We start from the raw sequence: 16,513 nt of genomic DNA on the forward strand, positions 1-16,513 counted from the left end.
TCAACCTGCAAAATCCTTCCATCATAACAATGACAGGCAGCAAGAGCAGGAAAGACTCCTGGTCAGCCATGATTGATACGGAGTGACACCTCTCAACCTATAAGCCTCTGATGACAGGCTAGCAACCTGTTCCAGGAAACACCTCACTATGGGAACAAACGAAAGTCTGCCTTGTGCATCACTAGGTGCGGGAAGAGAAACAATGAAGCTACCAGATTATCGTAAAAACCCAACTGTTTTATTAATGCCCTCCAGAATATGGCTGATTCATAGTTACAATATTAAGTTACATAGCAAGCCATCCATTTGCATCAAACTGCTACAAAGAATAAAAGCATTCTGGAAGTACCTTCACCATACTGATGGTAAGAATTCAAGGCAATCATTTCTTGGCACTTATGGGTAGGCAATAAATACCAACTTCATCAATAATGGCAATATCCCATGAATAAGCTTTTTTTTAAAAATGCCTTCCTACAAATTACACTACAAAAGGCAGCCATTCAGTCTGTTGTGTCTACCACACTAAAACATTATTCTTTACTATCTAATTCCTGAGTGGTGTTTGGAATTCCTGGATTTCGGGCGGCACGGCTACCTCACGGCAACGAGGACCCAAGTTCAATCCCGGCCCAGGGTCACTGTCCATGTGGAGTTTGCACATTCTCCCTGTGTCTAAAGATGTGCCTGAAAGGTGGATTAGCCATGTTAAATTGTCCCTTAATTGGGGAAAAAAATTGCCTACTCTAAATTTTAATAAAGTGAATGATCTTCATCTTTTAAAAAAAAAGGAATTCTTGGATTTGTTAACTTTGTATGCATTCATTTATTGGCTGTGGGCATTTATTGCCCATCCCGACTTGCTCTTAAGAAAATGGTAAACTACCTTTGTGAACAGTTGCAGTCTATGCGGTGAAGATGTTCTCATGATGCCGTTATATACGGAATTTGATCCAGGAATGACACAGCAACAGTGACATACTTCCAAGTCAGGATGGAAGTTAAAGAATCCCTACAGTACAGGAGGCCATTCGGCCCATTATGTTTGCACTGACCCTCCGAATAAGCACCCCACCTAACCTGCACATTTTTGGACTGTGGGAGGAAACTCAGTGGAAACCTACAGACACAGGGAGAACGTGCACACTCCAGTCACCCAAGGCCGGAATTGAACATGGGCCCCTGGCGCTGTGAGGCAGCAGTGCTAATCACTGTGTCACCCCTGTTCTGTTCACCATCTGAGCACATTTCCTTGCAGGCTGGGCTGACTTAGGAGTGGCTGCTTGGTGGAGTTTCCATTCACTCGCCACCCTTGGTCTTCTAGGTGGTAAAGGTCACAGATGTGGGCGATGATGCTAAAACCTTGGCAAGTTACATGTGTTAACGTTTACTCCCTGTAACATTTACATCTTATAACGCTTTCAACAATAGTATCTCTATTGTTAAAAAAACAGCGTATGCACCTGCTCATTGCAATTATCTCCAGATTTATGGAATCATAGATGATTATAAAGCACTAAAGAACTATTCAGTCTGTCATGCCTATGTCACTTTGCTACAAGAGCAAATCAGCTGATTCCACTCCCCAGCTTCATCCCCATCTCTAGATTTTCTCTTCACATGATCATCCAATTCCCTTTTGAAAGCCATCAATCTCTGCCACATTCTCAAGCAATGCATTTCAGATCCTAACCACTCACTGTATAAAGGTTGTCCTCATAACATCATTGATTATTTTGCCAATCACCTTGTATCAGTGTCCACTGGTTCTCGAACCTACCTCACTGAGAATCATTTCTATTTACTTTTGTTCAGTCAACAATTGTGCACACCTTTATCAAATCTCCGCTCGACCTTCTCTTCTCTATCAACTCCAACTTCTCCACATAACTGAAGTCCCTCAACCCTGGAACCATTCTCGGAAATCTTTTCTGCACCTTCTCTATAGCTTTACTAAAACGTTGCACCCAGAAATACGCACAATATTCCAGTTGAGGCTGAACCAGTGTTTTGTAAAGGTTCATCAAAGCTTCCTTACCTTTGTACTCTATAGGCGGTGTTTCACAGCAACGGCAACTCTCAATGACATTACCAGAAGTGTGCAGGACATCCACTCGGAAGCAGGATGTCTGGCCACACTGAATCATGTGGCAACCAGCCAATTATGCGTTCAGAAGATTAATGCCCAGCCAATTTTGCAGCACGGTGGACAGGAAGTCACCAACCCTGCAGTTTCCTCACGGGGTCACAATGCCTGGCTGCTTCATGCACAGCACCTCAGACAAGCATCCACTCCCCACAAGCCAGCTAGAGAACTTTAGTGCCTGAAGTTGGCTCTACCCCTTTCCAACCTGCCACATTTGGATCCTTGACATCCACCACCTGACATCCATGTACAGTCACCATTCAGGTTTAGTGCAACAGGCAAGCCCAGGTCCAAGAAAGTTCCTCATGCAAGAGAAGCAATTTTCACTCACTCAAAATTCCCAATGAAGGCTACCTCACCTTCTGCACACTGTCTAGCCAGCTATGAATCTAAAGTCGTGTTTCATGGTTGTTGCTCACTTAATCGCAAAGGTACAATTTAATACACAGTACAGTGCAGACCATTCAGCCCATCGAGTCTGCACCGACCCACTTAAGTCCTCACTTCCACCCTATCCCCGTAATCTAATAACCCCTCCCAACCTTTTTTTGGGACACTTAAGTGCAATTTAGCATGGCCAATCCACCTAACCTGCACATCTTTGGACTGTGGGAGGAAACTGGAGCACCCGGAGGAAACCCACGCAGCCACGAGGAAAACGTGCAAACTCCGCAGTTACCCAGCGGGGAATCGAACCTGGGACCCTGGCGCTGTGAAGCCACAGTGCTATCCACTTGTGCTACCGTGCTGCCCTTAATCTGGTGACCATGTGTCTTAATGAGTATGCATGACATGCTAATCCATTAAAAATAAGTTCCCACCACTTGTCATCAGAAGCCACAATCTGCTACCAATTTAATTCATGACTTTCATCCAATTGTTGGGATGCTTATATTTTGCCTCCCATACAATTACATGTCCTCATCTCATGTCCCACTCCCAGGAGCAGCATTACATTCCACCTAATGCCTCTTTAAGTATTTATAAAACCCAGGATTCTATATGTATTTTCAACTGTCACCTTCAATGATTTGTGCAATTATATTCCCAGGTGTCTCTGTTCCAGAACACACTATTTTATATTGTCTCTCCTAATTCCTGATCCCAAAACCTATTGCTTCATATTTCTCTGCATTGCTTAATCTGTCCACCCACCTGGTTATGTCCTCTCGAAGTCCATCACTATCCAACCCAGACCTCACAATACTTCCAAGTTTTGTATCATTTGCAAATTTTAAAATTGTGTCCTGCACATTCAAGTTTAGGTCATAAATATATATCAAGAAAAACAGGGTCCCAACATGGACTCTCTACCTTCTACCAGTCTGAAAACCATTCAATACTAATCTCAATTTCCTGTTGCTCAGCCAATATCATATCCGTTCAGCTACCATCCCTTATATTTCTTAAGCTCTAACTTTGCTGACTATGTGGCACTTTATCAAATGCAATCATCTCCTTTACCTCGTCTGTACCTCAGAGACAACTATTATGACATTTATAGTCATGAGTTTAAAAATTATTTTCACATGCAAAACCAAACTCACGTGATTTGCTCTCACCAGACATTGCTCCTGAAATCCAACCCATACTCGGACTATAAAACTATAATCTCGCACTCTGGAATTCTCTTGCAAGAACCTTCACTTTGTCACACCTCTGCTCCATCTTCCAAAACTCCCTCAAAACTTCTATCTTCCATCATGTTCTCAGCTCTTTATTCCTTCTGGTTGATCTTTGCCTATCTCCTTAGTATATTTAGCTATTTTAAAAAGTTATGATATAAAATGCAAGTTGCATCAAAGTTGTCCTGCAGTGTCCCTATTTAACTGCACAATGAAAATACAAATTTACAGTTTTAGGTACTCTAAAAGCATCAAGTGCACAAACCACAACTACAAAAAGCAGTGTATAAATATTTCTTAATAAAAACTGATTCTGAAGGCAAGTTTATATTGACACAGTGATGGAATCCATCAAAATATTTAGTACTTATAGTCAATGCAGACAGGTTGTAGACTCTAGCTTCCAATATTTGACAACTTTTGGTCCTCATTGTGAGTAGACAGTAAAAGGTAACTGCATTGATTTATCTCTGGAAGTTTGCAGTCTCGAACACTGCACAAGCATGCAGTGCAGTTTCATGGAGCCAGTCATTTTATTTTCCCATTAATCTTTCTTAAAATAAATTTAGAGTACACAATTGTTTTCAATTATGGGGCAATTTTGTGTGGCCAATTCACCTACCCTGTAGATATTTGAGTTGTGGGGTGATACCCACGCAGACATGGGGAGAATGTGCAAACTCCACACGGACAGTGACCCAGAGCCGGGATCGAACCTGGGACCTCGGCGCCGTGAGGCAGAAGTGCTAACCACAACGCCACCATGCTGCCCTTTATTTTCCCATTAATGACCATAATTCAGAACTTGGGCAGTGAGAGACAGAATTTAGCACAAACACAGTTCAAAGGCTTGATTCTTTAAGATTGGAAGTGGGGATGTTCGCTGGTGATTGTAGTGTTCAATAATCTCAGATACTGAAGCAGTCTGTGTCCATATGCAGAAACGCCTTGATAATATTAAGACTGCAATTTTTAAGTGGCAAGTAAAGTTTGCACTACACTATCACCATCTCCAGCAAGAGAATTGAACTATCTCCTCTGTTTCTATTGCTGTTTCTTCACTGTTGCTGTGTCAAAATCCTGGAACTCCCTTCCTACACCGGAGATACTGCAGTGGTTCAAGAAGGTGGCTCACCACCATCTTCTAAAGGGTAATTAAGAATAAGCAATAAACTGGCCTTGATAGTGATGCTCAGACCCCACAAAAGACATTAAAAATTCAGGACTTGTGGTATGGAGTTGTCCCATTTGCTGCTACCTGTTGGATAGCTTGCTAGCTGTAACTATACTAGTTGTTATTTATTGTACATAAACAAATCATTATGTGCCCATTTAAGATCTAAGGGATGCATAGCTCATCTCTCCACATTTTTGGTACATGGCGAGGAATTACGATATTAACTATTTAGGACAGGATGTGGTTACAGAACATGTTAGATACGCCAAGTGTTCAAATATCAGTCTCAGTGAATCCAGGAATGCAAGAGCAAGCACTCTTGTTTAAAGATAGAATGAGTTTGTCATGAATCATTTATAGTCAAGATATTTTTCAGTCGATATGATCTCCAAATCCTTAATTTCTTCCTTCCCTAAAAGATGAATGGTTTGGAATCTAAACTTTCTACTTGAGAAATAAATGAACCACATTGCATCAGAGATATCGCCAACTGTTGGATCATAACTCATGCTTATATACCCAAATCAGTTCTTTACACTACAGATATTGTTACTTTACAAACATACAGTTTGGTATTTCTTGCAAGTTTCAGCACAATTGTTATGACTATTTAATATATAACATATCTGGTGAAAGTATATTAGAATTGTATTTTACAAAAGAAGTTTTAAAGAATCCAGTATATCTATATATGCAGCAAGCCTATGTTGAAGTAAATTGGTTTTGAAAACTGTTCCGTAATAAATACAAATCTGATTCTAGGATCAAGTAAGGTGAGCCCTGATAGACACAGCACTTTGCATCATGCTTATTGACAAATAAATCCAGATGAAATACATTTGCTGTGTTTTGAATTGCAAATTACAGCTTGAACTATTTTCAAGTAACGACTACAAACTAATTCCAAGTTACCGACTTCAGCATATCACTCCTGCTACAAGTTCAGCTTCTAATTTCACATTTCATATTGGCAGTTTGACACCATGAGGGTAGAATTAACATGATACACAAAAGCAGCATTAGGTTTAGAGGTGGTGAATAATAGCTACTGAAAATTACATGTCTAAGTGTCTATTCAGGCCCTTTCTAGAAAGTCTAAGAAAGAAAAAGGGATTTTTCAAGTAATGTATACAAAATTAACAGAGGCATCGCCATTGATTACAATTAAAGTTCTTCCTTTATATCGGCCTTTCTCTTGCAGTTACAAAAGGATTCATTGTCAGTTGGCTGAAGAACGTGCTCCATTCCCTCTCGAATTTCTGGCTTAGTAGTCTGCCTTTTGGCATACTCCTAAACAGTAAAAATGAAAAAGAATTTGAATTAGAAGAATTGCTACCAGTTCAACATTGCAGTTATAATATTCATAACCAATAGAGGATAATATCCAGCAAGGTTAATTACTTTCTAATAACAGGTGGTGACAAGACAATACAAATACATTAATCAGGATCAATGGTGTGCTACTCTAAATGGAGGGATTTATTACAAGTGGAAAAAAAGCTTATCCTATTTCAATTTCCATCAAGTTTTGGAATTGTAATTTCTGATCATTTTGTTGATAAAAAGGGTAATTTCTGATGGGCAGTGATAGTGTGATTTTGATCAATCTGACATATTAACTTTTTGCAGCACATCAAACAGACCACTGATGAAAGCACAACATAATCTATGACAATGGCCACTGGTCAACATTGTCAAACAAATATTTGAATGGTTGGCAGTCTATGAAAAACAGAGAATCAAGTTAAAAACAACACTTAGGATGAGCAGCACGGTGGTGCAGTGGTTAGCACTGCTGCCCCAAGGAGACAAGGACTCAGGTTCGATCCCGGCCCCGGGTCTCAGTCCGTGTGGAGTTTGCACATTCTCCCCATGTCTGCGTGGGTCTCACCTCCACAACCCAAAAAGATGTGCAGGTAGGTGGATTGGCCGCGGTATATTGCTCCTTAATTGGGAAAAAAGAATTGGGTAATCTAAATTTATTTAAAAAAATTTTTTAGAAAGCACTTGGTAACATAGGGAATGAACTACTCTCTCCACTTCCTAATGCTTACACAAAACAGTAACTTAATCATTGGATGGGGGTTAGGAATCAGTAAATCCAAAGCCTTACTGGCAACAATTAAGAATCCTACTTCCATGTCATATCAAACAAGCTAAATGGTGTGCATTCTCTTTTATTTTCCTATTAGCTCAAAGAATATTAGTTACACCATTAACAATCTAAAAGTGCAGTTTATACAAATAAAAAACATTATTTGCAAAGTTATATCTCATGTCATAGCATTTGGAGAAAAATATGTTTTTTGCTAAATGTGAACCCAGTACAGGATTCACACAGCTCAGAAACAAAATCATCCTCCCCCTCCCCCTGCAAAAATATCAGATTTTGAAATAAAAATTGCAATAAAATTGGAAGAAAAACAGAAGATGCTCAAAACATTCAGTATGGTTATCTGTAATTATCATCCCGTTCTGATGTTGGGCTCACAACTGAAGTAGCTGTTCCCGCCATTGTGACTGTCTGACCTGCTGAGTGTCCTGCAATTTCAGCTTTTCTGAACCTCAGCTTTTTGTGTGATCATTGACTTTGGAAACTGAGTTTAAAATTTTTTTTAGAGTACCCAATTTATTTTTTCCAATTAAGGGGCAATTTAGCATGGCCAATCCACCTACCCTGCACATCTTTGGGTTGTGGGGGCGGAACCCACACAAACACAGGGAGACTGTGCAAACTCCACACGGACAGTGACCCAGAGCCGGGATCGAACCTGGGACCTCGGCGCCGTGAGGCAGCAAGGCTAACCACTGCGCCACCATGCTGCCCGGAAACAGAGTTTATGATCCAAGGAGAACTCCTGCATCATTACAATAATCTGTATAACGACCTTCTCTTTACTGTGCCAGCATGGCTCAGTGGATAGCAGTCTCGCCGCTGAATCAGACCCTCCCACTCCAGAAACATGAGCACAAAGATTCCAGTGCATTACTGAGGGAGTGCGGTGCTGTCACAGCTGCTGTCTTTTGGATGACTCGTTAAACAATCTGCTCTCTCAGATAGACATAAAAGATTCCACGGTGTAATTTCAAGTAGCAAAAGATTTCTCCTCATTGAGGGATGAACATTGACCAGGACAATCAACATCACCAGAACAGATGATCTGGCCATAAACACATTTGCTGTTTGTGGGGCCTTGTCTGTGTGCAAATTGGGTGCTGCACTTCCTACATTACACTTCATAAGGTTCTTCATGCTGCTGGAAGGACTGAAGGTTATGAAATTAAGTCTTTTCTTTTAAAACTTTTATGTTTGATCTGTCAGTTTTGTCCATCTCATTGGTTCACCACCAGGGCGAACACAGAAAAGGAAAATAGAGCAAAGAACCCACTTACAAAATCACTCAATAAAATCACTCACTCCTCAAATTATCTCTAAATAAAATAAAGACTTTTTTCATCATGTAGAAACACCTCATCCATTTCTGCCACCATGATAATAAATGCAAAAGTTTTTCAAAAGGAATGTCGATTAACACCACAGATTTTAGCAACCAAATCTACGTCTAACAACTCTAATTTTTGCAGAAGGCAAGTCGTGAGTATTAACAGTAACTTGTTTATATGCAATTTTCGCCATTGGTCTGACAATGTACTTTAAGAATGCTTTGACTAGGGTCATCTGGATTCGAAACATTAGCTCTTTTCTCTCCCTACAGATGCTGCCAGACCTGTTGAGAGTTTCCAGCATTTTCTCTTTGGTTTCAGATTCCAGCATCCGCAATAATTTTCTTTTATATAGAACACAGAACAATACAGCGCAGTACAGGCCCTTCGGCCCACGATGTTGCACCGAAACAAAAGCCATCTAACCTACACTATGCCATTATCATCCATATGTTTATCCAATAAACTTTTAAATGCCCTCAATGTTGGCGAGTTCACTACTGTAGCAGGTAGGGCATTCCACGGCCTCACTCTTTGCGTAAAGAACCTACCTCTGACCTCTGTCCTATATCTATTACCCCTCAGTTTAAAGTTATGTCCCCTCGTGCCAGCCATTTCCATCCGCGGGAGAAGGCTCTCACTGTCCACCCTATCCAACCCCCTGATCATTTTGTATGCCTCTATTAAGTCTCCTCTTAACCTTCTTCTCTCCAACGAAAACAACCTCAAGTCCATCAGCCTTTCCTCATAAGATTTTCCCTCCATACCAGGCAACATCCTGGTAAATCTCCTCTGCACCCGCTCCAAAGCCTCCACGTCCTTCCTATAATGCGGTGACCAGAACTGTACGCAATACTCCAAATGCAGCCGTACCAGAGTTCTGTACAGCTGCAACATGACCTCCCGACTCCGGAACTCAATCCCTCTACCAATAAAGGCCAACACTCCATAGGCCTTCTTCACAACCCTATCAACCTGGGTGGCAACTTTCAGGGATCTATGTACATGGACACCTAGATCGCTCTGCTCATCCACACTTTCAAGAACTTTACCATTAGCCAAATATTCCGCATTCCTGTTATTCCTTCCAAAGTGAATCACCTCACACTTCTCTACATTAAACTCCATTTGCCACCTCTCAGCCCAGCTCTGCAGCTTATCTATATCCCTCTGTAACCTGCTACATCCTTCCACACTGTCGACAACACCACCGATTTCAGTATCGTCTGCAAATTTACTCACCCACCCTTCTGCGCCTTCCTCTAGGTCATTGATAAAAATGACAAACAGCAACGGCCCCAGAACAGATCTTTGTGGTACTCCACTTGTGACTGTACTCCATTCTGAACATTTCCCATCAACCACCACCCTCTGTCTTCTTTCAGCTAGCCAATTTCTGATCCACATCTCTAAATCACCCTCAATCCCCAGCCTCCGTATTTTCTGCAATAGCCTACCGTGGGGAACCTTATCAAACGCTTTGCTGAAATCCATATACACCACATCAACTGCTCTACCCTCATCTACCTGTTCAGTCACCTTCTCAAAGAACTCAATAAGGTTTGTGAGGCATGACCTACCCTTCACAAAGCCATGCTGACTATCCCTGATCATATTATTCCTATCTAGATGATTATAAATCTTGTCTCTTATAATCCCCTCCAAGACTTTACCCACTACAGACGTGAGGCTCACCGGTCTATAGTTGCCGGGGTTGTCTCTGCTCCCCTTTTTGAACAAAGGGACCACATTTGCTGTCCTCCAGTCCTCTGGCACTATTCCTGTAGCCAATGATGACATAAAAATCAAAGCCAAAGGTCCAGCAATCTCTTCCCTAGCCTCCCAGAGAATCCTAGGATAAATCCCATCAGGTCCCGGGGACTTATCTAGTTTCAGCCTGTCCAGAATTGCCAACACCTCTTCCCTACGTACCTCAATGCCATCTATTCTATTAGCCTGGGGCTCAGCATTCTCCTCCACAACATTATCTTTTTCCTGAGTGAATACTGACGAAAAATATTCGTTTAGTATCTCGCTATCTCTTCAGACTCCACACACAATTTCCCATCCCTGTCCTTGACTGGTCCTACTCTTTCCCTAGTCATTCGCTTATTCCTGACATACCTATAGGAAGCTTATGGGTTTTCCTTGATCCTTCCTGCCAAATACTTCTCATGTCCCCTCCTTGCTCGTCTTAGCTCTCTCTTTAGATCCTTCCTCGCTACCTTGTAACTATCCATCGCCCCAACTGAAACTTCACACCTCATCTTCACATAGGCCTCCTTCTTCCTCTTAACAAGAGATTCCACTTCCTTGGTAAACCACGGTTCCCTCGCTCGACACCTTCCTCCCTGCCTGACCGGTACATACTTATCAAGAATACGCAGTAGCTGATCCTTGAACAAGCCCCACTTATCCAGTGTGCCCAACACTTGCAGCCTACTTCTCCACCTTATCCCCCCCAAGTCACGTCTAATGGCATCATAATTGCCCTTCCCCCAGCTATAACTCTTGCCCTGCGGTGTATACTTATCCCTTTCCATCATTAACGTAAACGTCACCGAATTGTGGTCACTGTCCCCAAAGTGCTCTCCTACCTCCAAATCCAACACCTGGCCTGGTTCATTACCCAAAACCAAATCCAACGTGGCCTCGCCTCTTGTTGGCCTGTCAACATATTGTTTCAGGAAACCCTCCTGCACACACTGTACAAAAAACGACCCATCTATTGTACTCGAACTATATCTTTTCCAGTCAATATTTGGAAAGTTAAAGTCTCCCATAATAACTACCCTGTTACTTTCGCTCTTATCCAGAATCATCTTCGCCATCCTTTCCTCTACATCCCTAGAACTATTAGGAGGCCTATAAAAAACTCCCAACAGGGTGACCTCTCCTTTCCTGTTTCTAACTTCAGCCCATACTACCTCGGAAGATGAGTCCCCATCTAGCATCCTCTCCGCCACCGTAATACTGCTCTTGACTAGCAGCGCCACACCTCCCCCTCTTTTGCCTCCTTCTCTGAGCTTACTAAAACACCTAAACCCCGGAACCTGCAACATCCATTCCTGTCCCTGCTCTATCCATGTCTCCGAAATGGCCACAACATCGAAGTCCCAGGTACCAACCCGTGCTGCCAGTTCCCCTACCTTGTTTCGTATACTCCTGGCATTGAAGTAGACACACTTCAAACCACCTACCTGAACACTGGCCCCCTCCTGCGACGTCAAATCTGTGTTCCTGACCTCTATACTCTCATTCTCCCTTTCCCTAATACTACAATCCAGGTTCCCATGCCCCTGCTGCATTAGTTTAAACCCCCCCAAAGAGCACTAACAAATCCCCCCCCCAGGATATTTGTGCCCCTCAGGTTCAGATGTAGACCATCCTGTCTGTAGAGGTCCCATCTTCCCCAGAAAGAGCCCCAGTTATCCAGAAATCTGAATCCCTCCCGCCTGCACCATCCCTGTAGCCACGTGTTTAAATGCTCTCTCTCCCTATTCCTCATCTCACTATCACGTGGCACGGGCAACAACCCAGAGATAACAACTCTGTTTGTTCTAGTTCTGAGCTTCCATCCTAGCTCCCTGAAAGCCTGCCTGACATCCTTGTCCCCTTTCCTATCTATGTCGTTAGTGCCAATGTGGACCACGACTTGGGGCTGCTCCCCCTCCCCCCTAAGGACCCGGAAAACACGATCCGAGACATCACGTACCCTTCCACCTGGGAGGCAACATACCAAACGTGAGTCTCTCACGCACCCACAAAATCTCCTATCTGTGCCCCTGACTATAGAGTCCCCAATTACTAATGCTCTGCTCCTCTCCCCCCTTCGCTTCTGAGCAACAGGGACAGACTCCGTGCCAGAGGTCCGTACCCCATGGCTTACCCCTGGTAAGTCCCCCCCCCCACAAGTATCCAAAGCGGTATACTTGTTTCTCGGGGGAACGACCGCAGGGGATCCCTGCACTGACTGCTTTTTCCCAGTCCCTCTTACAGTTACCCACCTATCTCCAATCTTTGGTGTAACTAATTCCCTGAAGCTGCTATCTATGACCCCTTCTGCCTCCCGAATGATCCGAAGTTCTTCCAACTCCAGCTCCAGTTCCCTAACTCGGTCTTGGAGGAGCTGGAGATGGCAGCACTTCCTGCAGGTAAAATCAGCAGGGACACTAACTGCATCCCTCACCTCAAACATCCTGCAGGAGGAACATTGCTTTAATAATATCCTAGTTTAAAGTATTTGCCCATCCTTTAGCAACAATATTCCTTACTGGCAAAATAAATTTGTCATAATAGATTATTTTTCAATTTGGAATCTATTTAGCTTCAGTAGAAGCTTCACTTTGACACTGGAAGTATAAATGTACCAAGTGTGGATCATGTTAGTACATCTTTATCTCTTTCTCGGCACAGAGTGACGTCTCTTGGCTTCCAGGTCAATCCAACGCAAGACATGGAGCAAATTCATACAAATTCCAAAGCGTATCTCCCTCACCATTACACAACCAAATGAGAAAATTGGAAAGTTGTTAGTATGTAGAAATTAGTATAATTTAAAGATAATCAATAGGTCTTTAATTTTTGTGCAGAGGCTGGGTAGAGAGAAAATAACCCCACAGTTTGCAATTCAAAAAAGACATAATGGACATAACACTGAGATGCACACTGATCTGGCAAGGTGGGATGGTCTCCCTCTGTCACTGGCGGGTCGGGTACAGGCGGTTAAAATGAATGTGCTGCCGCGATTCCTGTTCATTTTCTAATGCCTGCCAATTTTCCTGCCAAAGACATTTTTTAGAGAGATTGAAGGGATGATTACCTCGTTCATATGGGGAGGGAAGGTGGCCAGAATTATAAAGGTGCTACTACAGAGAGGAAGGCAGGCAGGGGGTTTGGGTCTTTCGAACCTGATGTATTATTACTGGGCGGTGAATGTGAAGAAGGAACGGAGTTGGGTCAGAGGGGTTGACTCCCAATGGGACAGAATGGAGGAGAGTTTGTGTAGAGGGTCGGGATTGAAGGTGCTAGCGACAGCGCCATCCCGACGGCCCCGGGGAGATACTCAGGGAGTCTGGTAGTAATAGCTTTGTTGAGAATTTGGAGGCAGTTTCGCCAACACTTCGGGTTGGGGGCAGGGTCAAGGGAAATGCCGATTCGGGGGAACCACAGAATTGAGCCAGGGAAGTGGGACGGAGATTTTCAGAAATGGGAGGAGAAAGGAGTTAGGACACTAAAAGATTTGTTTCTTGGGGGTCGGTTTGTAGGATTGAAGGTTCTGGGAGTGAAGAATAGGCTGGAGCAGGGGGGAAATATTTAGATACATGCAGATTTGAGACTTTGCCAGAAAGGAGATACAGAGCTTCCCAGTAGAGCCGGTTTCCACATTGCTGGAGGAGGTGCTGAAGACAGGGGAATGGAGAAGGGGATAGTATTGGTGGTTTACGGGGCTATTTTGGAAGAGGAGAAGGCGCTGCTGGAAGGTATCAAGGAAAAGTGGGAGGAAGAGTTAGGAGCGGGTATGGAGGGGGGGTTCTGGTGTGAGATGCTCCGGAGGGTGAACACCTTCACCTCGTGTGCGAGGTTGGGGCTGATACAGCTGAAGGTAGTGTATAGAGCACACCTTACAGGGGCAAGGATGAGCTGGCTCTTTAAGGGGGTAGAAGATGTGTGTGAACGTTGGGGGGGGGGGGGGGGGCCGCAAACCACGTTCATATGTTTTGGGCCTGTCCAAAGCTGGAGGATTATTGGAAGGACGTTTTTAGGATAATCTCTAAAGTGATGCACGTGAAACTGGACCCGGGCCCTCAGGAGGCCATATTCGGGGTGTCGGACCAGCTGGAGTTGGAAACGTGTGCAGAGGCAGATGTTGTAGCCTTCGCCTCGTTGATCACCTGAAGGTGTTAGGGTGGAGATCAACCTTTCCACCGTGTGCCCTGGCGTGGCGGGGGGGACCTGCTGGAATTCATGACGCTCGAGAAGGTCAAATTTGAACAGAGGGGAAGGATGGAGGGGTTCTACAATTCATGGGCGTTATTGATTATGCACTTTCGAGAATTGGATTACATCGAACATTTGGGGGGGGGGGCTGGGAGGGGGGACTGTATGTGTTAATGGTGGCTATGGGTGAATCCGGTTTCCTTTTTGGCATTTGTTTATGTTAACATGTGGGCTAATGTTTGGGGGTTTGGTGGGAGGGTGGGATCATTGTTATTGATATGGGGATTGACATTGCATTCGTTACTGATTATTGTTGGGTGTAAATCTGGGAGAAAATGTGAAAAAGGAGAATAAAAATATTTTTTTTTAAAACAGAGATGCACACATATTCCAGTGATTTTCCCTTTGTTGATTTCATCCGACTCCATGACTATTTCAATGACAAATTTAAGAATGTACAAGGTTCCACATAGGAACCCCCAAGTTTATAAATATTAGAACATATTGTAGCCACCTAAAATGGCTGATTCCCTATTAATTTGGCCAAAACCCGATTTAAAACGGCTAACCGAAAAGGCTGATGGGAAAAGCAGCCAACAGGACACAAACGGACAGCTGCAGACAGAATAGCGTATTCGGCTCTGGGGAAGTCGGCCCAGATCGATACTCAAGACTATTAGCAGCACATCAACCCAGACATCTGCAGTTTAATCGGCTATCCCTGGGAACAATTGCAACATATTAGCAATTGAAAGCCGGGCCAGACCTGTCGGCGCCTGCAGTGGCCGAAACAAAGACAAGTGAACGACCACCCCCCGATCGAGGAATCGCCCCGTTATTGGATATATCGAACCCAGTGATTGGGAACAAGTCCAATCACTTGGGACTCAGGGTCAAGGGCCGCCCCGAGAGGCGGGAAGCCCCGGGACCCTATAAAGTGAGGGGCCAAGTTCAGATCTCTCTCTCTCGCCCTTCTTCGCCTGCTCGCGACCTTCGCAAGAACATCGACCAGAAAGCGTAAGTTTGACTCCAGCGATCGCTACCCGATAGAGACTCCTAGCCATCAACCCATATCAGCCTTTTGAATCCCGCGGGCCAGATCCGATTCGATAAGCCATTTGTTTCCCTGACCTGGTGGGCCCTTCCTAAAGTTAAGTATTGGCCAGTAGTGGTAGGTTTCTATATAGAGAGTAGCATTATTGTGTAAGCATTACTTGTATATAATAAATGACCGTTGATTTCAATCTTATTAAGCGGTGTGCTGACTTATTAATCATAACTCGAGCTTGAACCACGTGGCGGTATCAGAAAGATACCTGGCGACTCATAAGCAAAGGTGACGTAATCAGAGGTAATAAACTAAGGCTAATAAGAGCAACAATATAAAAATGCAAAAAGTGTTTTTAAAGAAATTATCAAGGATCCATCCAGGATGACTGGTTATCCCTAATGTTTCCTTCCATTAATGTTATCATCCACTGATCCAGTTGAATCAGAGTACCACATCCTAGATAATTCAGCACAAAAATGCCTTGCAGGACTATGCAACCTAATAAATGGATCTATTAAGTCTCTCAAACCTGTAAAACTATGTAATAGTAACAGTAAAGACTTGAGGGTTGCAGGAGCTCTCTAGCTAGAGCTTGTCCTGATCTGGCAATTTTCTGAGCTTCAGCATCATTGTCCTAAGAGAAGAGCAAGCAAATTAAAAAGATATTAGCAAGATGCATGTAGCACACCATTCAGAAACTTCTATTAGCCATTGCATTGTTACAAATATAAAACAAAGATTACCCTTTAATGAGTATCTTGCACTGGTATTGTATCCATGACGAACAAGATTACTGCTTTTAACTGTTGTGTATTCATTTTGTAAATGTGTTACAAGCATTCTATGTACTTTTCTAATATACTGTATTGCCAAAATTGATTTTAAAAGATGGAAAATAAAGCTTTACAAAAAGAAGATTCAACTATTCCACAAACATACTGTTATTTTAATTATGAAAGAAGAAATCACACATGTTCCTAGCAACAATTGCAATAGAAAGTTAAGTTGCCTCGTAATGGCCAACTGCTTCACTCCCTTGTGGCACAGATTGCTTCATTTATTGCACATTTTCCACATCAAATTAATAAGTAAACCTAATAAGGTTAAGAATTAAGTTAAAGTCTAGCCAA

At 43.1% G+C, this 16,513-nt stretch overlaps 1 protein-coding gene across 1 annotated transcript in view; it reads right to left on the reverse strand.

The window, feature by feature from the left end:
• Positions 1–216: 216 nt before the first annotated feature.
• poglut3 (protein O-glucosyltransferase 3) overlaps positions 217–16,513 on the reverse strand; it is a 38,761-nt gene continuing 22,464 nt past the window's right edge. The window contains exons 7-8 of the mRNA XM_072476790.1: positions 15,913–16,017; positions 217–6,238 (exon numbers count right to left, since the gene is read on the reverse strand). Coding sequence (XP_072332891.1) covers positions 6,113–6,238; positions 15,913–16,017 — 231 coding nt within the window. The 3' untranslated portion in view covers positions 217–6,112. The remainder of the gene's footprint in view (positions 6,239–15,912; positions 16,018–16,513) is intronic.

This window comes from Scyliorhinus torazame, chromosome 15 (assembly GCF_047496885.1).
Source record: "Scyliorhinus torazame isolate Kashiwa2021f chromosome 15, sScyTor2.1, whole genome shotgun sequence".
Taxonomy (NCBI): domain Eukaryota; kingdom Metazoa; phylum Chordata; class Chondrichthyes; order Carcharhiniformes; family Scyliorhinidae; genus Scyliorhinus; species Scyliorhinus torazame.